At 48.9% G+C, this 21,413-nt stretch overlaps 1 protein-coding gene across 1 annotated transcript; it reads left to right on the forward strand.

Moving 5' to 3' along the window:
* The first annotated feature begins 190 nt into the window (after positions 1 to 190).
* On the forward strand, positions 191 to 21,105 carry LOC139755678 (uncharacterized). Its single transcript, XM_071674324.1, has 10 exons — positions 191 to 220; positions 784 to 1,273; positions 1,498 to 1,657; positions 3,495 to 3,782; positions 4,448 to 4,670; positions 11,899 to 12,007; positions 12,184 to 12,270; positions 17,837 to 17,936; positions 19,130 to 19,231; positions 19,586 to 21,105. The coding sequence occupies exons 1-10, from the start codon at positions 191 to 193 to the stop codon at positions 20,007 to 20,009; spliced, it is 2,013 nt and encodes a 670-aa protein (XP_071530425.1). The 3' UTR covers positions 20,010 to 21,105.
* Positions 21,106 to 21,413: the final 308 nt, after the last annotated feature.

Genomic DNA, 21,413 nt, shown 5'->3' on the forward strand with positions numbered 1-21,413 from the left:
CTCAGGTTTATTATGAAGATAAGTCGATATGTGAGCACAGTTGAGTCAAGGTGAGTCATGTGGGCAAAGCTGAGTCATGTGGGCACAGCTGAGTCATGTGGGCACAGGTGAGTCATGTGAGCACAGCTGAGTCATGTGGGCACAGCTGAGTCATGTGAGCACAGGTGAGTCATGTGAGCACAGCTGAGTCATGTGGGCACAGCTGAGTCTGTGGGCACAGGTGAGTCATGTGGGCACAGGTGAGTCATGTGGGCACAGCTGAGTCATGTGGGCACAGGTGAGTCATGTGCGCACAGGTGAGTCATGTGAGCACAGCTGAGTCATGTGGGCACAGCTGAGTCTGTGAGCACAGGTGAGTCATGTGGGCACAGGTGAGTCATGTGGGCACAGGTGAGTCATGTGGGCACAGCTGAGTCATGTGAGTACAGGTGAGTCATGTGGGCACAGGTGAGTCATGTGGGCTCAGGTGAGTCATGTGGGCTCAGGTGAGTCATGTGGGCACAGGTGAGTCATGTGGGCACAGGTGAGTCATGTGGGCACAGCTGAGTCATGTGAGTACAGGTGAGTCATGTGGGCACAGGTGAGTCATGTGGGCACAGGTGAGTCATGTGAGTACAGGTGAGTCATGTGGGCACAGGTGAGTCATGTGGGCACAGGTGAGTCATGTGAGTACAGGTGAGTCATGTGGGCACAGGTGAGTCATGTGGGCACAGGTGAGTCATGTGAGTACAGGTGAGTCATGTGGGCACAGGTGAGTCATGAGGCTCAGTGCTACCACAACAGTTACGGAATGGCGTGACGCTCTCCCCTCAGTCTCTTACTGAGGGCGTGACGCTCTTCCCTCAGCCCCCTACTGAAGGCGTGACGCTCTTCCCTCAGCCCCCTACTGAGGGCGTGACGCTCTTCCCCCAGCCACCTGCTGAAGGCGTGACGCTCTTCCCTCAGCCCCCTACTGAGGGCGTGACGTTCTCCCCTCAGCCCCCTACTGAGGGCGTGACGCTCTCCCCTCAGCCTCCTACTGAGGGCGTGACGCTCTCCCCTCAGTCTCTTACTGAGGGCGTGACGCTCTTCCCTCAGCCCCCTACTGAAGGCGTGACGCTCTCCCCTCAGCCCCCTACTGAGGGCGTGACGCTCTCCCCTCAGCCCCCTACTGAGGGCGTGTCGCTCTCCCCTCAGTCTCTTACTGAGGGCGCGACGCTCTTCCCTCAGCCCCCTACTGAAGGCGTGGCGCTCTCTCCTCAGCCCTACGAGCTCTCCCTCAGCCCTATGAGGCGTGACGCTCTCCTCAGCCCCCTACTGAGGGCGTGACGCTCTCCTACCCCCTCGAGCGGCCCTCCTTATACCCTCCCTAGTCTCTATGAGGCGTGACGCTCTTCCCTCAGCCCCCTACTGAAGGCGTGACGCTCTCCCCTACAGCCCCCATGAGCTCTCCCCTCATCCCCTGAGGGCATGATTGCTCTCCCCAGCCCCTACTGAGGGCGTGACGCTCTTCCTCAGCCCCTACTGAGGGCGTGCCCTATGAGGGCGTGACGCTCTTCCCTCAGCCCCCTACTGAGGGCGTGACGCTCTCCCCTCAGCCCCTTACTGAAGGTGTGACGGCCTTATATCAGCCTCCTACTAAGGGTGTGACAGTCTTCCCTCAGCCCCCAGTGAGGATGTAACGGGCTCCCCTCAGCCTCCACTTCTGTATTATCACTCTGCCAGAGAGGGAGCAACGGAAGAAGCCAAGTGAGGATACTTCCGCTAAGGCTCAGTCGTCTCCTCCTGACGCTGCCTCACGGAGGCGGGAAAGAGAGTAGGCGGCGGGCTACGGGTCGTGTCGGGATCACAGGTCATAAAGATCAAGATGAGGTCAGCAAGAACATATTGACCTCAGGGTTGACCTTCCATCATCAGTCTCACCTTCCATCATCAGCCTCACCTTCCATCATCAGTCTCACCTTCCATCATCAGCCTCACCTTCCATCATCAGCCTCACCTTCCATCATCAGTCTCACCTTCCATCATCAGCCTCACCTTCCATCATCAGCCTCACCTTCCATCATCAGTCTCACCTTCCATCATCAGCCTCACCTTCCATCATCAGTCTCACCTTCCATCATCAGCCTCACTTCCATCATCAGCCTCACCTTCCATCATCAGCCCCCATCACCTTCCATCATCAGCCTCACCTTCCATCATCAGCCTCACCTTCCATCATCAGCCTCACCTTCCATCATCAGCCTCACCTTCCATCATCAGTCTCACCTTCCATCATCAGCCTCACCTTCCATCATCAGCCTCACCTTCCATCATCAGTCTCACCTTCCATCATCAGCCTCACCTTCCATCATCAGCCTCACCTTCCATCATCAGCCCCACCTTCCATCATCAGCCTCACCTTCCATCATCAGTCTCACCCTTTCCCTCATCAGTCTCACCTTCCATCATCAGCCTCTACCTTCCATCATCAGCCTCACCTTCCATCATCAGCCTCACCTTCCATCTCAGCCTCACCTTCCATCATCAGTCTCACCTTCCATCATCAGTCTCACCTTCCATCATCAGCCTCACCTTCCCTCATCAGCCTCACCTTCCATCATCACCTCACTTCCATCATCAGCCACCTTCCATCATCAGTCTCACCTTCCATCATCAGTCTCACCTTCCATCATCAGTCTCACCTTCCATCATCAGCCTTCCCTTCCATCATCACCTCACCTTTCCCCCCACCCCCATCATCAGTCTCACCTCCAACATCAGCCTCACCTTCCATCATCAGTCTCACCTTCCATCATCAGTCTCACCTTCCATCATCAGTCTCAACTTCCCTTCAGCACTCACCTTTCCATCATCAGCCTCACCTTCCATCATCAGCCTCACCTTCCATCATCACCCTCACCTTCCATCATCAGCTTCACCTTCCATCATCAGCCTCACCTTCCATCATCAGCCTCACCTTCTATCATCAGCCTCACCTTCCATCATCAGCCTCACCTCACAGCATAGCCTCACGCTGTCCGATCACAGTCAATCACTTCATCATCAGACCTCACCTTCCATCATCAGCTCACCTTCCATCATCAGCCTCACCTTCCATCATCAGCCTCACCTTCCATCATCAGTCTCACCTTCATCATATCATCATCTCACCTTCCATCATCAGCCTCACCTTCCATCATCAGCCTCACCTTCCATCATCAGCCTCACCTTCCATCATCAGTCTCACCTTCCATCATCAGCCTCACCTTCCATCATCAGCCTCACCTTCCATCATCAGCCTCACCTTCCATCATCAGCCTCACCTTCCATCATCAGCCTCACCTTCCATCATCAGCCTCACCTTCCATCATCAGCCTCACCTTCCATCATCAGCCTCACCTTCCATCATCAGCCTCACCTTCCCCGCTACCGGAATCATAATTCTCTCCCCCCGCCACTCACGTGTCTGTCCCCTCCCCCTCAGGACTCATGTGTCCCTCTCTCCTCGGACTGATGAGTGGGTTTCTCCCTAGAACTCATGTGTCACACCCCCGGAACTCATATATCCGTCCCTTCTGGAATTCACGTGTCCGATCTGCCTGGGATCGTGTGTCCATCTCCTGGGACATCATGTGTCCGTCCCCGGGACATCATGTGTCCGTCCCCGGGACATCACGTGTCCGTCCCCGGGACATCATGTGTCCGTCCCCGGGACATCACGTGTCCGTCCCCGGGACATCATGTGTCCGTCCCCGGAGACTTCATGTGTCCGTTCCCGGGGACTTCATGTGTCCGTCCCACATCCTATTACAAGGAGATACGTGAGGAATGTAGTGACACAGATCTCTGGGGAGGGCGTCTCTCCACCCCACAGGTTGGGACATTCATTCCCGTCACTCGTCCCTTAAGCTAGCCATCCATCACTTTCTGAATGGATGACAGGGAGACAATGGCAGTCAGAATACAAGCCCCGGGGACCTGGACACTGGACCAGAGGCGTCCTGGACACTGGACCAGAGGACGGAACTACCAAGTAGCGGAACGAACCGGTAGAGTCGGTGATGACCATCAGAAGGCAACAGTTACTGTACAGCTGGATGTGTGGTGTGTGTGTGTGTGTGTGTGTGTGTGTGGCACCAGCTTCCAGAAAGAATCTGGAAATGACCAGTCACGGTCTTAACAGTAGACCGGGCCGGTATCCGACCGTCCGGGGACCAGACCAGTATCCGACCGTCCGGGAACCAGACCAGTATCCGACCGTCCGGGGACCAGGCCAGTATCCGACCGTCCGTTTAGGAAGCAAGCAATGTCCTCCTTTTCATCTCATTCACCGATAAAAATTATAGTGGCACAACACAAGCACTGACGTCAGCCAGTGATGGCTCGTCACTGTAGCGACGACGCCATTGTCCTGTGTGCAGCAGGACTGTATCATTGTCACGCTGTATCCTGAAACCCCTGAGATATAAGGAGGGTGTGATGGAAGCTCTACCTCAGTAGTGACCCAAATCCTAATCTGTGGTCGTGGGGATACGGCCTCTTCCAGCCCTTCTGCTGCTACTACTGCTGGTGGTGCCTCTGCTGATACTGCCGCTCCTGTCGCCCTTATTGCTGTTGGCGCCTCTGCTACTGCTACTGCTGCTGCTGCTGGTGCCCCCCTGCTTCTGCTGGTATCTCTGCTGCTACTTGTAAAGGGACATTTCCTGCAGGTAAACGAGCCAAAGTCTTGAGCTGTTTAGATTTACTAGTAGACTGGGTCCTCGTCTGCTGCCTCCTGCAGAGAACCGAAATTCCCTCCCACACCACCGACATGCCTTCCATCGCTGGGTACCACGCCCTCATATATATATATAATATATATATATATATATATATATTATATATATATATATAATATATATATATATATAATATATATATATAATATATATAATATAATATATATATATATATATTAACTTTCTATTGTATTAACTTTCTAAAATGGGAAACAGAAGAAGGAGTCACGCGGGGAGTGATCATCCTCCTCGAAGCTCAGAGTGGGGTGCCTAAATGTGTGTGGATGTAACCAAGATGTGAAAAAAGGAGAGATAGGTAGTATGTTTGAGGAAAAGGAACCTGGATGTTTTGGCTCTGAGTGAAACGAAGCTCAAGGTAAAGGGAAGAGTGGTTTGGAAATGTCTGGGGAGTGAAGTCAGGGGTTAGTGAGAGGACAAGAGCAAGGGAAGGAGTAGCAATACTCCTGAAACAGGAGTTGTGGGAGTATGTGATAGAATGTAAGAAAGTAAATTCTCGATTAATATGGGTAAAATTGAAAGTTGATGGAGAGAGGTGGGTGATTATTGGTGCATATGCACCTGGGCATGAGAAGAAAGATCATGAGAGGCAAGTGTTTTGGAGCAGCTGAATGAGTGTGTTAGCGGTTTTGATGCACGAGACCGGGTTATAGTGATGGGTGATTTGAATGCAAAGGTGAGTAATGTGGCAGTTGAGGGAATAATGGGTATGCATGGGGTGTTCAGTGTTGTAAATGGAAATGGTGAAGAGCTTGTAGATTTATGTGCTGAAAAAGGACTGATGATTGGGAATACCTGGTTTAAAAAGCGAGATATACATAAGTATACTTATGTAAGTAGGAGAGATGGCCAGAGAGCGTTATTGGATTACGTGTTAATTGACAGGCGTGCGAAAGAGAGACTTTTGGATGTTAATGTGCTGAGAGGTGCAACTGGAGGGATGACTGATCATTATCTTGTGGAGGCTAAGGTGAAGATTAGTATGGGTTTTCAGAAAGAGGAGTGAATGTTGGGGTGAAGAAGGTGGTGAGAGTAAGTGAGCTTGGGAAGGAGACCTGTGTGGGGAAGTACCAGGAGAGACTGGTACAGAATGGAAAAAGGTGAGAACAATGGAAGTAAGGGGAGTGGGGGAGGAATGGGATGTATTTAGGGAATCAGTGATGGATTGCGCAAAAGATGCTTGTGGCATGAGAAGAGTGGGAGGTGGGCTGTTTAGAGAGGGTAGTGAGTGGTGGGATGAAGAAGTAAGAGTATTAGTGAAAGAGAAGAGAGAGGCATTTGGACGATTTTTGCAGGGAAAAAATGCAATTGAGTGGGAGAAGTATAAAAGAAAGAGACAGGAGGTCAAGAGAAAGGTGCAAGAGGTGAAAAAAAGGCAAATGAGAGTTGGGGTGAGAGACTATCAGTAAATTTTAGGGAGAATAAAAAGATGTTCTGGAAGGAGGTAAATAGGTGCGTAAGACAAGGGAGCAAATGGAACTTCAGTGAAGGGCGTAAATGGGGAGGTGATAACAAGTAGCGGTGATGTGAGAAGGAGATGGAATGAGTATTTTGAAGGTTTGTTGAATGTGTCTGATGACAGAGTGGCAGATATAGGGTGTTTTGGTCGAGGTGGTGTGCAAAGTGAGAGGGTTAGGAAAATGATTTGGTAAACAGAGAAGAGGTAGTAAAAAGCTTTGCGGAAGATGAAAGCCGGCAAGGCAGCAGTTTGGATGGTATTGCAGTGGAATTTATTAAAAAAGGGGGTGACTGTATTGTTGACTGGTTGGTAAGGTTATTTAATGTATGTATGACTCATGGTGAGGTGCCTGAGGATTGGCGGAATGCGTGCATAGTGCCATTGTACAAAGGCAAAGGGGATAAGAGTGATGCTCAAATTACAGAGGTATAAGTTTGTTGAGTATTCCTGGTAAATTATATGGGAGGGTATTGATTGAGAGGGTGAAGGCATGTACAGAGCATCAGATTGGGGAAGAGCAGTGCGTTTCAGAAGTGGTAGAGGATGTGTGGATCAGGTGTTTGCTTTGAAGAATGTATGTGAGAAATACTTAGAAAAGCAAATGGATTTGTATGTAGCATTTATGGATCTGGAGAAGGCATATGATAGAGTTGATAGAGATGCTCTGTGGAAGGTATTAAGAATATATGGTGTGGAGGCAAGTTGTTAGAAGCAGTGAAAAGTTTTTATCGAGGATGTAAGGCATGTGTACGTGTAGGAAGAGAGGAAAGTGATTGGTTCTCAGTGAACGTAGGTTTGCGGCAGGGGTGTGTGATGTCTCCATGGTTGTTTAATTTGTTTTATGGATGGGGTTGTTAGGGAGGTAAATGCAAGAGTCCTGGGAAAGAGGGGCAAGTATGAACGTTGTTGGGGATGAGAGAGCTTGGGGAAATGAGTCAGTTGTTGTTCGCTGATGATACAGCCTGGTGGCTGATTCATGTGAGAAACTGCAGAAGCTGGTGACTGAGTTTGGTAAAGTGTGTGGAAGAAGAAAGTTAAGAGTAAATGTGAATAAGAGCAAGGTTATTAGGTACAGTAGGGGTGAGGGTCAAGTCAATTGGGAGGTGAGTTTGAATGGAGAAAAACTGGAGGAAGTGAAGTGTTTTTAGATATCTGGAGTGGATCTGTCACGGATGGAACCATGGAAGCGGAAGTGGATCATAGGGTGGGGAGGGGGCGAAAATTTTGGGAGCCTTGAAAAATGTGTGGAAGTCGAGAACATTATCTCGAAAGCAAAAATGGGTATGTTTGAAGGAATAGTGGTTCCAACAATGTTGTATGGTTGCGAGCGGTGGCTATGGATAGAGATGTGCGCAGGAGATGGATGTGCTGGAAATGAGATGTTTGAGGACAATGTGTGGTGTGAGGTGGTTTGATCGAGTAAGTAACGTAAGGGTAAGAGAGATGTGTGGAAATAAAAAGAGCGTGGTTGAGAGAGCAGAAGAGGGTGTTTTGAAATGGTTTGGGCACATGAGAGAATGAGTGAGGAAAGATTGACCAAGAGGATATATGTGTCGAGGTGGAGGGAACGAGGAGAAGAGGAGACCAAATTGGAGGTGAAAGATGGAGTGAAAAAGATTTTGTGTGATCGGGGCCTGAACATGCAGGAGGGTGAAAGGAGGGCAAGGAATAGAGTGAATTGGAGCCATGTGGTATACAGGGGTTGACGTGCTGTCAGTGGATTGAATCAAGGCATGTGAAGCGTCTGGGTAAAACCATGGAAAGCTGTGTAGGTATGTATATTTGCGTGTGTGGACGTGTTATGTACATGTGTATGGGGGGGGGGGGTTGGGCCATTTCTTTCGTCTGTTTCCTTGCGCTACCTCGCAAACGCGGGAGACAGCGACAAAGTATAAAAAAAAAAAAAAAAAAAAAAAAAAAAAAAAAATATATATATATATATATATATATATATATATATATATATATATATATTGACAGTGTACTCATCTCTTTCCCATAGACTCTTGTACTTATCTCCTCACTGACACGCCATATATCTTTAACATCTTAGACAAGGCTTCTGTATCATATGGTTTCTCCAGATTCGTTAATGACACTTTCAAACATCATCCAAGCGTTTCGCACACACAGTTTTTAAAGCAAACACTACATCCACCCACACATCCTCTACCACTCCCGAAGACACATTGTTCTTCCCGAGTCTCATACTCTATATATGCATTCACCCTCCCGGGCATTACTCTCCCATGCAACTTACCAGGTTCTCTGTAGCTTGAACACACACTGTCCCCTTTTCCACATGGCACTATACGTGCATTCCTCCGATCCACAAGCACCTCTCCATGAGGCATACATGCGTTGAAAATCCTAACTAACTAAACGATAACGTAATCATCACCTTTCTTAAGAAAGTCAACTGCAATACCATCCACCTCAGACGCCTTACCACATTCACTCATGTGCAAGGCTTTCACCGCCTCTTCTTTCTCCACCAAATCACTTTCCACAACTCTCTCTCTTTGCATTCTTCCTTGATCCAAACACCCTACATCTGCCACCCTATCATCAGACGCCTTATTCAGTCCTTCAAGATACTCCCTCCATCTTCTCGCCTCTTCTCTTCACTACCTGTTGGAACTTCCACATTTGCCCCCTTCACCGATGTTCCCATTTCTTTTGTTGTTTTCTCATACTGTTAACCTCCTTCCAAACATTTTATTTTCCCTGAAGTCTACGGATACTCACTCACCCCATCTCTCATATACCCTCTTTTTCAACCCCTGCACCTTCCTCTTGACCTTCTGCTGTTTTCTCCCAACCATATACACTTATTCCCTGTTAGTACCGCTCATACAACTCTTTTCTCTTTCATTAGTTACTTTACTTCATCATGCCACCACTCACTACCCTTCCTCACCAGCTCGCTTCCCAACTCCCGCATGCTATACTCTTTTCTCGCACAGTGTCATCATTGCTTCCCTAAATACATTCCATTCCTCACCCATTCACTTAGCTTTGTTTACTCTCGCCTTTTATCGTTCTACACTCAGTGGCCTGGGAAGTGAGTTGTTTGATGATACAACACTGGTGGCAGATTCGAGTGAACACTGCAGAAAATGGTGTCTGAGTTTGGGAGTGTGTGAAAGGAGAAAGTTGAGAGCAAAAGTGAGTAAAAGCAAGTTATTAGGTTTAACAGGGCAGAGGGACAGGCTAGTTCGGGTGTGAAATTGAATAGAACAAAAATCGCAGAAATTCAAGCGTTTTAGTTACCTGGAGGTGGACACGGCAGCGAACGGAATAAAGGAAACGGAAGCGAGTCAGGGTAGGTGAGCGGGAGAAGGTTTGGAAGCATTAAGGAATGCGTGGAACGAGAGTTCATTATCAGGGAGGGCGAAAATGGGCATTTTTGAGGATATTGTAGTCTCATCGCTCCTGTGTGGATACAAGACATGGGCTATAGAGGAGGATGTACGGAGGAGGGTGGCTGTAATGGAAATTAAATGTCTGAATACAATGTGTAGTGTGAGGTGGTTTGATTGTGTAGGAAATAATAAAGTAAGAGAGAGGTGTAATAATAACAAGAGTGTAGCTCAGAGAGCTAAAGATGTGCTGAAATGATCTGGATATATGGAGAGAATAAGAGGGAAATCGGAGAAGCGGGAGGCCAAATTGGAGTTGGCAGGATGGAATGAAAAACACTTTGAGCGATCGGGGCATGAACGTGCAGGAGGGTGAAAGGCGTGCTCGGGATAGGGTGAATTGAAGTGATGTGGTATAGAGGGAGTGACGTGCTGTCAAAAGACTGAACCAGGGTCAATGAAGTAGCAGGGGATAACCGCGGAAAAATCCATGAGACCTGGTTGTGGATTGCAGTCTGTCGTTCCGGTACATTACACATGACAGCTAGAGAATGGATGAGCGGATTAGGCCTTTCTTCGTCTGTTCCTTGTGCCACATCGCTAATGCAGGAAACGGTAAACAAGTATGAAAGAAAATGAACGGAAAAGAAAAGGGGATATATATATATATTTCTTTCTTTTTTCTTTCAAACTATTCGCCATTTCCCGCATTAGCGAGGTAGCGTTAAGAACAGAGGACTGGGCCTTTGAGGGACTACCGTCACCTGGCCCAATTCTCTGTTCCTTCTTTTGGAAAATTAAAAAAAAAAAAAGAGAGGGGAGGATTTCCAGCCCCCCGCTCCCTCCCCTTTTAGTCGCCTTCTACGACACGCAGGGAATACGTGGGAAGTATTCTTGCTCCCCTATCCCCAGGGATATATATATATATATATATATATATATATATATATATATATATATATATATATATATACAAGGAGAGGCGGAACGAACGCGCCGTGGCTGAGCGGTTCACAGCGAGGCGTGATTGTAGTCCGGTGGTTCATTGTGTTCGATGCCTGAGTGGGGCCGGACAGTAGTGGGCGGGAGCTAATAGTCCTGTGGGCTTCCTGTAGCAGGTATGTGGTCGTGGTCTATCTGGTCAAGAGTTCCCACCGCCTACCTACACAGGGGCATGGTGCTCTTCCAGCTCCCTCCGCCGGGTTGTGAACCATTAGTTTAACAACCCGAACACCAACCACCCCAACACTTGTATACCATTTTCCTCATGGTTATCAACTAAGTGAGGGGATTCCCTCTAAGGCCCAGCCTTCTGTTGTTAACGCTACTTCACCAATGCGGGAAATGGAGCAGTGTGGAATAGAGAAATGAACGTCATCTGGAGCAGTGTGGGTTAGGTAGGCCGGCTGTCGGAGCCGGAACCAAGTTGCTGACGCTATCCAAACACCGACAGGGATGTGAGGCAACAGCAGTTCACCCGCCATACGTGCCACATTGAGCCACCGACATGAATACAGAGTCACATTTCAGCCGCCAGACCCGCGCGTTTCCTATTGCTGGAGCCAATTGTCCTCAAGTGGGATGTGTTGGGTCGTGGAGCTCTCCTGAATGAACACTAACAGTTGTATAATTGTATGTACAATTGCATGGAATAGCCATGTCCTATCTTATACAATAATCAAGCATTGCTGTGTACGATAACTGATCTTTATTGTGTACGATTACTAAGTCTTATTGCATATGATAACTAAGCCTTATTTTGCCAGATGAAGCAATGGGGATGTACGATATCCGAGCCCTAATTTGTAAGATAAGTAAGTCTTAGTGTGCACGATAACTACGCCCTGTTATGTTAGATGGCCCAGCCTTGTAATGCACGATCACTGCACATTTATGTATACGATAACTGAGCCTCATTTGGCACGATGATTAAGCGTCACTGTGTGCAGTAACTAAGTCTAAAGAGTGAACGATAACTAAGAGCGGATGAGTGTTTGTGAATACAGTTGTGAGGACTTGAAGGAGTTAATCATACGATCTGTTGGAACGTTATTCCCCGGTGAACGGAATGAATGAAGAGGAACGTATGACAGTTAAGTAGATCCCTCGTCATCCTCGCTGTGAGGACAGAGGACGAGGACGAGGGAGTGAGGTGTGCACGTCCTGACCCTCGCCTCTGGCGTCCTCCCCTCTTGTCTTGAGGGCGTGTGTAGCTCGTCTTCGTCCCTCAGTACCTGCCTCACCCCCAGCCTCACCTGGCGATAGTGTACTGCATCACGGGAGCTGAACCTGACCCCTTCTCCCCCTCTCCCCGACCCAGACCTCCCTGGTGGCCTGCAGCAGTCACCCCTCGGGCCCTCCTCCGTCGGCGTCAGGGGCCAAGATGGGCGACCTCTTCTTGCTCCTCGTACTTGCCATCCTCTGCCAGGGTGAGTGTCTGTGCTTTCTATCACTGGTGGTCATGATGATGATGATGGCTATACTGAACCTGTACAACAGATCCTGAAGGAGGCCATATTCATCTACATGAGTCATGTCTTAACATAGCGTCCCTCACCTCACTCGCTGACGACAATACTTCTTCTTTTTCCCTCTCAACCAACAGGAGGAGCCGGCCAGACCACCAACACCCCGACGGACCCCACCACCATCACCTCAACAGTCCCCACCACCACCGACCTCTCCACCACAGGTAGGTCTCCCCACATCGCCACCATCGCTGGGAACATCAGTCCCCAGACTTGCACACGCCACCTGTGTGATGAACGGGGACCTGAACCCTTGTGTCGGCTGCTGCCATCTGGCGTAGTGTAAGGCTCTTATTACTGCGTCATCCATGACGTCATACTATCCCCCTCCTCTCTCTCTCTCTCTCTCTCTCTCTCTCAGGTGACATAAGACAGCGTCCATCATCATCGTATATCCTCTACTGTGGTGGGCCTCCGTGGTGCAGTGGTTAGGTTAGGTTAGGTTAGGTTAGGTTAGGTTTAGGTTAGGTTAGGTTAGGTTAGGTTAGGTTTGGTTAGGTTAGGTTAGGTTAGGTTAGGTTAGGTTAGAGTGTGCACAGTGTTAACGAGTTGGCCTTGATTATAGCGCTCACTTGCCCATGTTTCGTCTCAGCTAACATAGAAAAATGATGTTTCAATGTAATTGCTCAGAATGAGATTAGTATCAAAAGGAAGTGAAAATGGATGAATTTGATCTGTCGTGGACCGTAGCATAATCTAGCAAGTGTTTAAAATCAATAAGGCATCTAGTGCCAGCATCTACCGTACCCCACACGGTGTCACACCCACTGTACCCCACACGGTGTCAGCACTCACTGTACCCCACACAGTGTCAACACCCACTGTACCCCACACAGTGTCAGCACTCACTGTACCCCACACAGTGTCAGCACCCACTGCACCCCACACGGTGTCAACACCCACTGTACCCCACACGGTGTCAGCACTCACTGTACCCCACACAGTGTCAGCACTCACTGTACCCCACACAGTGTCAGCACCCACTGTACCCCACACGGTGTCAGCACTCACTGTACCCCACACGGTGTCAGCACCCACTGTACCCCACACAGTGTCAGCACTCACTGCACCCCACACAGTGTCAGCACCCACCCAGACAACAAGTAAACAAACAGAAAGTTTTCTCTCTGTGCCATATTAACTTTTCCAGTTGCCAGTTAAATGATAGTGATTGGAGGGGTAAACATGAATGTTGATTAAGTCTGTATGAGTGTTAATTACCTGGGACGATGTCACAGCCCAAGCTTTACAGGAAGCAGTTACGATATGGTGTAAACCCTTGAGCAAGATGATGTCGTTATCATTATAGGCAAGGGTGAGGTGTAGATGGCCCCACGTCACATCACTGGGGACTGACCAGTAGACCCTACCATCCCGGACCATCATCATCATCTTGGGACTAATGATGCATCATGATCCTCACTTCGTCTCTAACAAACTCGGGAAAGAGAAGGGAATCATCTTCTGCTTTCACTTTATATTGGATGATTCACAGCAACCTCGAGTGTGGAGAATGAGGGAGAGCCACAGGTGGGAGTTTACATGGGTACAGGAGGCAAGATGGGGGATGTTATACAACGGTACAGAAGATGGAATATACACATGACCAACGCCTATGTTGAGCAGCAACTTCACTTGACTCTGCATGTGTCAGCAGATGGTGTAGGGAGGAGGTAGCGACAGGTGGGTCATATGATGATCAGGAACCTGATCCCGTGGTAACAGGAGCACGGCAGCTGGTGGGGTACTGGCCTCCAGTGTGTGGTACAGCTCCAGTCTAAATCCGCATATCAGGTCACACCATCAGGACGGGTGTGGCGGGGGTGAACTGGAATGGATGGTGTGGCAGGAATGAGCCCTGGTGGATGGATGGTGGAGCAGGAGCGAGCCCGGGTGGATGGTGGAGCATGGGTGAGGTCGGTGGATTGCTCCAGGGCAACTCAGGACGACCACTGACGCCAAGTGGCTGTTCACACGGGAGTCCAGGTGGCAGCTGTTGACCCTCCCCGCTTGGAGGCTCCCAGGTGACACCAGGCTGGTCACAAGGATGACTACCAACGGCAGAACGTCCACCTGCCCACTATGCACTCCGTCCCAGGGGAGGAGGACAGGAGTCTGGACAGCAGGAGGTCATGCTCGCTGCCTCCCGCTGCTGCGGCGAGCGACGTGGCGGGACGTGCTACACCCTCTGTGCAACACTTGTAATGTCCCACACTAACTGGAGGCTGATGAAGGTGTAGTGAAGATAAGGTATGGTGAGGAGAAGGATGTACGACTATGAGGATATAGAAGGGATGTGGCCTTTGACCTGTGAGGGTGTAGTGAAGACAAGAATGTAGCGAAGTAATCCTTTGATCTGACCTATAAGTGACATGATGGAGAGTGGCAGTACACAGGGAGACATAGCATTCGTTCGTCTATGTATCCTTAAGCACGTAGAGACGATAATAACGCACAGACACGTTTGACGGTCAGGCTTGTCATGCGAGGTAACTGAGGCGGAAATAGAAGGACTGAAAGCTGCCGGGTCGCAAGAGTGGGAAGGACTGGAAGGAAGATTTTGAGGAAGAGTGAAAGGAAGAGTAGTAAAGTGATGTAGGAAGACTGTGGAGAAATATTATTCGAGGAAGATGGCTACGGTGAGGGAATGATAATAAAGACAGGAATCAAATGTGATGGAACTAAATTTTTGGATATAAGAAGACAACCTAAAACCTCACACAGGAAGGCATGGCGCCCTGCACCACACCGGGAGGTGGTGGTGTTGGGTGGGTCACGATCAGCCAGTGAGGTGGTCACCAGTCGTCCTGTCCCCCGGAGGATCCCCATCACCGGGTCAGGAGGACAACTATGAAGACCAAGAGCGTGAGGAACACACACACGGCGCAGCAGACGGCGATGATCATGAACAGGTCGGAGGTGGAGGCCGTTGATCTGCTGGTGGTGACGGTGGACGGCACTGCGACGCTCTCACCTCGACTGGCATTCTCGCTCGCCTTCATATGGCATTTGGGACACTGCATTATAATAATGATGATGGTTACCTTATAATGTACTTATTCACGTTAGTCTTAGAAACTGAAGATGGATGAGAACCACAATTGTGAGAGGGGTCGAGTGCTCAGTCTGCTCGGGAAGCAGAGGTTCTCTGTGGTGTAGCGGTCACCATTGCTGACTGTGATGTATACCAGGGGGCCGAGACCGAAATAGGTTTGAATCCTGGTCGAGGTAGAGTATGTGAGATGATCGTGAGTAAGGCATTCAGTCGTCCGAGTTGTTTGTGCTAATAGTAGAAAGATGATTTAGTTTTACATGTTCCGACGACACTCTTTGGCTCTTGAAGTACTTCTTCTATCTTATCTTCACCTGTGATCTAGTGGTAATTCCCCTCACTATTCCTTCAGTACGTCTAAGATAAAAATGCGTAGAAATATCAAGGCAACGCATACCTCAGACGACCATTAGGTTCCTTAGTGGTGATGATGGTCGAAGACATCAGAGGCTCAGCGATCAGAAATATACGTAAGGAAGGAGTCTGTCGTGGACTTGTGTGTGTGTGTGTGTGTGTGTGTGTGTGTCAAATCTCTTCATAAATACGTCTGTGACGCTGTTGTAACCTACGGCAGGTGGTGACGTCATCTCATGTGTTAACCATCCTGTTGTAATGTATCTTTTTTCCCTTCTTAGTAAAACGTTTACCTACGAGTCCGTAACCATTACTACTGAAATCAGACGGGTCTAGCCTTGAATTTCTGCGAGAGACGGGATATAAAAGCCTTTGGTTAATTTTGAATACCTCTGTAGTATCAGATCCTATCTTAACTTTCTCTTTTTTTTGTAATAAGTTCGAGTCATCCACTCGCTCTCATAGGATTTGTCTCTCAGTCCGGGAATCATGTTGGTGGATTCGCGATGTTGCTTCGTTATTCTTGTCTTTTTTCAAGGAAAATGTGCAAGACTGAACATACTATTAAGGGTGGGAACACACCGCTGAACTGTACTAAGTGCAGATTATTTTCCTGGACTTGAATTCGAATGCCTTATCTATGAATCTTAGAATTTCGATCGCCTTTCTTTTTTTTCACTCGCTTTCTGCTCCACTTACTTGGTTGTAGGTCACCAGAGATCATCACGCCCAAGTCCTCTTTCTTATTTACCTTTTGTGCCTCGAACAGATTCCATACTGTACTTTCCCTCTTCCTCCTCTCTTTCTCTCTCTCTCTCTCTCTCTCTCTCCTCTCTCTCTCTCTCTCTCTCTCTCTTGCACATGACTCGTCCCTTAACTGTAACTCACCCGTGGGGGGAAGAGGATACAGTCAACAGGTCTTGCAGTTCGTCCTTTTGAGAGAATCATAGAGCCAATCCACATGCCTGGGAGGGCCAGTGGCATTAAAGGTGACACTCTGACTGTCGTGGGTAGCCGTAACGACCATCACGACTGCAGCTCAGAGACGCTTATACCAATCTTTTTTTTTTTTTTTTTTGAGACGAGACTTTGAGACTTAAGGAAGGTAATTACCAGAGGCCACAGTGTTCCTCTGATGTCATGCCTCTCGACCTGAACTTCCTCAGAATACGTTTAGTGCCTCGTATCCTCCGGGGGATCTGAGGAAAAAGATATCTTTTCCTTGTGCTGGATTAAGGTAATTACAGATAGTACATTGGTTACTTTATCTTCTATTTCTGTAGCCGACGTGACAGAGGAAGAGGAAAAAGGGAAAGTCTTCATCGTTAAACTTCCCGAATGAAAGGAGAAAATACAGAGAACCTGGAGATCATTTTGAGCTCCTTCTTTTGTTTATATATAGAGACACCTGATGCTTCAAGGATGACAGGTTGTGGGACGTGGGGCGATCACAGCCTCGCTAGGGGAGGCGTACCGGTGGGGAGGATTGGGGGAGTGAGGGGATGCGGCTTAGTTAGCGCCCCCTCCCCCCGTGCTGAGCTTTACAGATTAGCATTAGTAAGGTCAATAAGAATCATGATTCACATATTTTCTCAGTTATTCCAACCCTTTTAGTCCCTCGAGGGGGGAAATTAAGTGTCTATGTTTTACTTTATCCCAGAACCTTCGTGTCCATCATACAACTACCCTGAAAAAAACATACTAAGGACTCACAACTCAGCTGCCCTGTACTCTTTGCACATAGACGCACACACAACACAACACTTTACGACACGTATTCTCAACCAGTAGACGTGGCCGCCTTCCAGAGCGCTGCAGGTGGCTCATAAGGTTACCAGGGACGCCTGGGCCAGGAAGTAAGCACTATAGATTGTCCTGGTCTACAGGTGCGACCACTGAAATCTCCTCGTCTGGATCATCTCCTTCCTGAAGCCCTGACGTGAGTGTATGGTGACGAGGTGGTGGTGGTGTCTGTCTGCAAATGTGTCTTGGGTTTTGGGAAGTAAACTCTTTCGAGGGTCAGTAATGATCTTTGGAGGGGGAGGGTGGGTCGTGTCTCCATAATAGAGAGGAGGTTAAGGGTTATGCCCGGCACGTTAATGTTAACATCAGGGTTGCGTTACAGTGAGGTTTATGGAGGAAGGTAGAGGTTATAGGTAGAGATTCCGTTTTGGCTCTATGACGTTAGGGTGGTGCCCGGCGCCGTTGAGGGGGTCATTGCTCATGTTATCGTACTGTGTGCACGTCTGTCGTCTAATCTGACGAGATGATAACCTGTTGGGACTCTGAGTCCCTGAGTAACCGACCGCTCGTCTCGTCCTCAGGACCTCCAGGGGACGACGACCTGCCTCAGGACGGGGAAGATTGTAGCAACGTGCCCAACCTCCCCGAGCGATGGCGCTCCTCCGACGGTTTGTGCTGTAGGTGAGTGAGTGGTGCTTGTGGTCACCCTCAGCGACCAGTGAGTGTGTGGTGCTTGTAGTGTAAGTAGTCCTCCTCAGCTACCGGTAAGTGTGTGGTTCTTGTAGTGTAAGTAGTCCTCCTCAGCTACCGGTAAGTGTGTGGTTCTTGTAGTGTAAGTAGTCCTTCTCAGCTACCGGTAAGTGTGTGGTTCTTGTAGTGTAAGTATTCATCGTCAGTGACCAGTGAGTATGTGGTTCTTGTAGTGTAAGTAGCCCTTCTCAGCTACCGGTAAGTGTGTGGTTCTTGTAGTGTAAGTAGTCATCGTCAGCGACCAGTGAGTGTGTGGTTCTTGTAGTGTAAGTAGTCATCGTCAGTGACCAGTGAGTATGTGGTTCTTGTAGTGTAAGTAGTCCTCGTCAGCGACCAGTAAGTGTGTGGTTCTTGTAGTGTAAGTAGTCATCGTCAGCGACCAGTGAGGTGTGTTTCTTGTAGTGTAATATGTCATCGTCAGTGACCAGTGATATGTGGCTTCTTGTAGTGTAAGTAGCCCTCCTCAGCTCGGTAAGTGTGTGGTTCTTGTAGTGTAAGTAGTCATCGTCACGACCTGTGAGTGTGTGGTTCTTGTAGTGTAAGTAGTCATCGTCAGTGACCAGTGAGTATGTGGTTCTTGTAGTGTAAGTAGTCCTCGTCAGCGTCCAGTGAGTGTGTGGATCTTGTAGTGTAAGTAATCCTCCTCAGCGACCAGTGAGTGTGTGGTGATTGTAGTGTAAGTAGTCATCGTCAGCGACCAGTGAGTGTGTGGTGATTGTAGTGTAAGTAGTCATCGTCAGCGACCAGTGAGTGTGTGGTGATTGTAGTGTAAGTAGTCATCGTCAGTAAGTTACACTACCATTGTGTCAGCTGTAGCACGCTGCCGGGAGGCAGAGTTTCCCATATGTTACTGAATTATTGTTTTGAACGACCTCCTCAGCGCCTCCTGCTGCAGATTGTGGATGAGGCGCCTCCTGCTGTGGGTGGTAGATGAGGCACCTCCTGCAGCGGGTGTTAGATAAGGTGTCTCCTGCTGGTGGTGGTAGATAAGGTGTCTCCTGCTGGTGGTGGTAGATACGGTGTCTCCTGCTGGTGGTGGTAGATACGGTGTCTCCTGCTGCAGGTGTCAGCGAAGTGTTGTGCCGTGGTGGGCGTATAACTGAAGGTCTCGTCTCTCGTCGCAGGTGCTGTGCCGGGATCACGAGGTGCCGGAGGCGTCGTGAGTGTGAGCCGGAGCTCGAGGTCACCCCCAACTGCGTCAGCAGGGAGTTCTTCAACGGCAACTGGTGAGAAGAGTGACCTCTGAGGAGTGACAGTGTGGTAGATGAAGGGAGAGGGAGGGCTCCTGGTGTATATGACTGTGTAGGAACGAGGAGCTGATCATTATCTCTCACTCTACGGGAGGAGGAATGTATGGGTTTTCTTCAGTTCTTTCTTATTCTTTTTTTCATTCTTTTTTCTTCTTTCCAACAGTCAGCCGCCTAACCTTAGCCCTTGACCTGATCCTTACGGGTCAGGTCAAGGGCCAGTGATGTCGAGGGTAATGTGAAGATGTGTTTGCTGGAGGGGAAACATATTACATTCGCTCGTGAATAATGTAGTTTCTAGCACTCGTGTGTGCGTGTGTGTGTTTCCTGCAGGTGGATATGTGTAGAGAGGCGATGCGTTCTGCGACGGATCTTCGGCAATCGACGAAGACGCTTTGGTAGTCGTCGAGGAGGCTGGGGTGGTAGACGGCCTTTCAGCGCCAGGGACGCTTTTGTGTGGAGGACAACGGTGGTGGTGGTGGTGGCGGTGAGGCGACGACTCCTCGTACCGGGGAGGCGCCTCCCCTGCCCGATAGGAGAAGTAGAGGTGATGAAGATGATGGGATTGACGACGGCCTTCTTGAAGAGGATGAAGAGACCGATTCTATCTGGCCTGGCAGACGCAGAGATTGGCGTGGCAGACGCAGAGGTGGGCGTGGCAGGCGTAGAGGTGGGCGAGGTGGACGCAGAGAAAGGCGTGGTGGACGCTGGAATACGCCTAGTATTCTCTGGTTTTAGGCGTCGCGAAGGTACCTGAAGGCTGGTGGAGGAAGACATGACCGTGGTCGTGAATGAGGTAGGGGAAGGCATGGGTAAGGTACGGGTGAGCGTATCTGAGACAAGGGAAGGACTTGTGGAGGTAAGGGAAAGCCTGGTGGAGGTACGGGACGGCGTGGTGTGACCTGCCTCCATATACTGTGTGGACGTCCAGTATGTACTGTGGTGGACGTCCAAGTAACCTTAGAATAGCAGCATAGGTTGGGTGGGGGCCTTCATGACACGCGGGCTGCACCTGGGGCATCGTGGACTCCTCTGGTGCCCCACAAACATGACGTCGTCCACCCATGACGCATCTTACATGGTCAACAAGGAACTCTTCCAGAAGGTCACAATTCCATTCTGCATATCAAGACCATAGATCACAAGACGAGGTGTTGTGATGTGCCAAGTGCACCAGCTTATCCCCAGATGGTGAGATGACATCTTATTGATCTTGATGTTCATCTGTCAGCAGTGAAGACCATCATGTGTCACTGTCAACAGTGAAGACCTTCCTGTGTTTTTGTCAGCAGTGAAGACCTTCATGTGTCACTGTCAGCAGTGAAGACCTTCATGCGTCACTGTCAGCACTGAAGACCTTCATGTGTCACTGTCAGCACTGAAGACCTTCATACGTCGCTGTCAGCCGTGAAGACCTTCATGTGTCACTGTCAGCACTGAAGACCTTCATACGTCGCTGTCAGCAGTGAAGACCTTCACATGTCACTGTCAGCAATGAAGACCTTCATATGGTTGTCAGCAGTGAAGACCTTCGTGCGTCACTGTCAGCAGTGAAGACCTTCATTTGTCACTGTCAACAGTGAAGACCATTTGTCACTGTCAGCATTGAAGACCTTCATGTTTCACTGTCAGGATATGTGCAGCGACAGTGACAAGACTAACATCTGTGTCCAAACATCTGGTAACAATTCCATTCTTTTTATGAATTTTCACGATAAGAATTATGATGAAGAAATAGATCCTATTGTTTTCTTTACTCTTAGTTGTATGACAATGTTATCATAGGTTTATTTATATGTTGATTTTATTTTCTGTGCAGTCTGCGTTGTTATGAATAAAGTCCAGCTTAACTCGCAGGCATTTTCATTCACAATTTGCCTCGATGGTGAGATATATCAAGGTGTCATCCATTCTCCTGGCATGGTCTCTCTCTCTCTCTCTCTCTCTCTCTCTCTCTCTCTCTCTCTCTCTCTCTCTCTCTCTCTCTCTCTCTCTCTGATAATACACAACAACACAGTCACTTGGACAAATGGAATAAAACTGAAAGCTAAATATAACTTTGTAATACGTTTGTCTTCAAGCAGATGCGATGAACGCTGGGATAAGTCAACGCCAACTGTTCATCATTATCACATTGTCATGTTATTGTTACAAAACCACT

The sequence above is a fragment of the Panulirus ornatus genome, chromosome 19, assembly GCF_036320965.1.
Source record: "Panulirus ornatus isolate Po-2019 chromosome 19, ASM3632096v1, whole genome shotgun sequence".
In the NCBI taxonomy this organism is placed as follows: domain Eukaryota; kingdom Metazoa; phylum Arthropoda; class Malacostraca; order Decapoda; family Palinuridae; genus Panulirus; species Panulirus ornatus.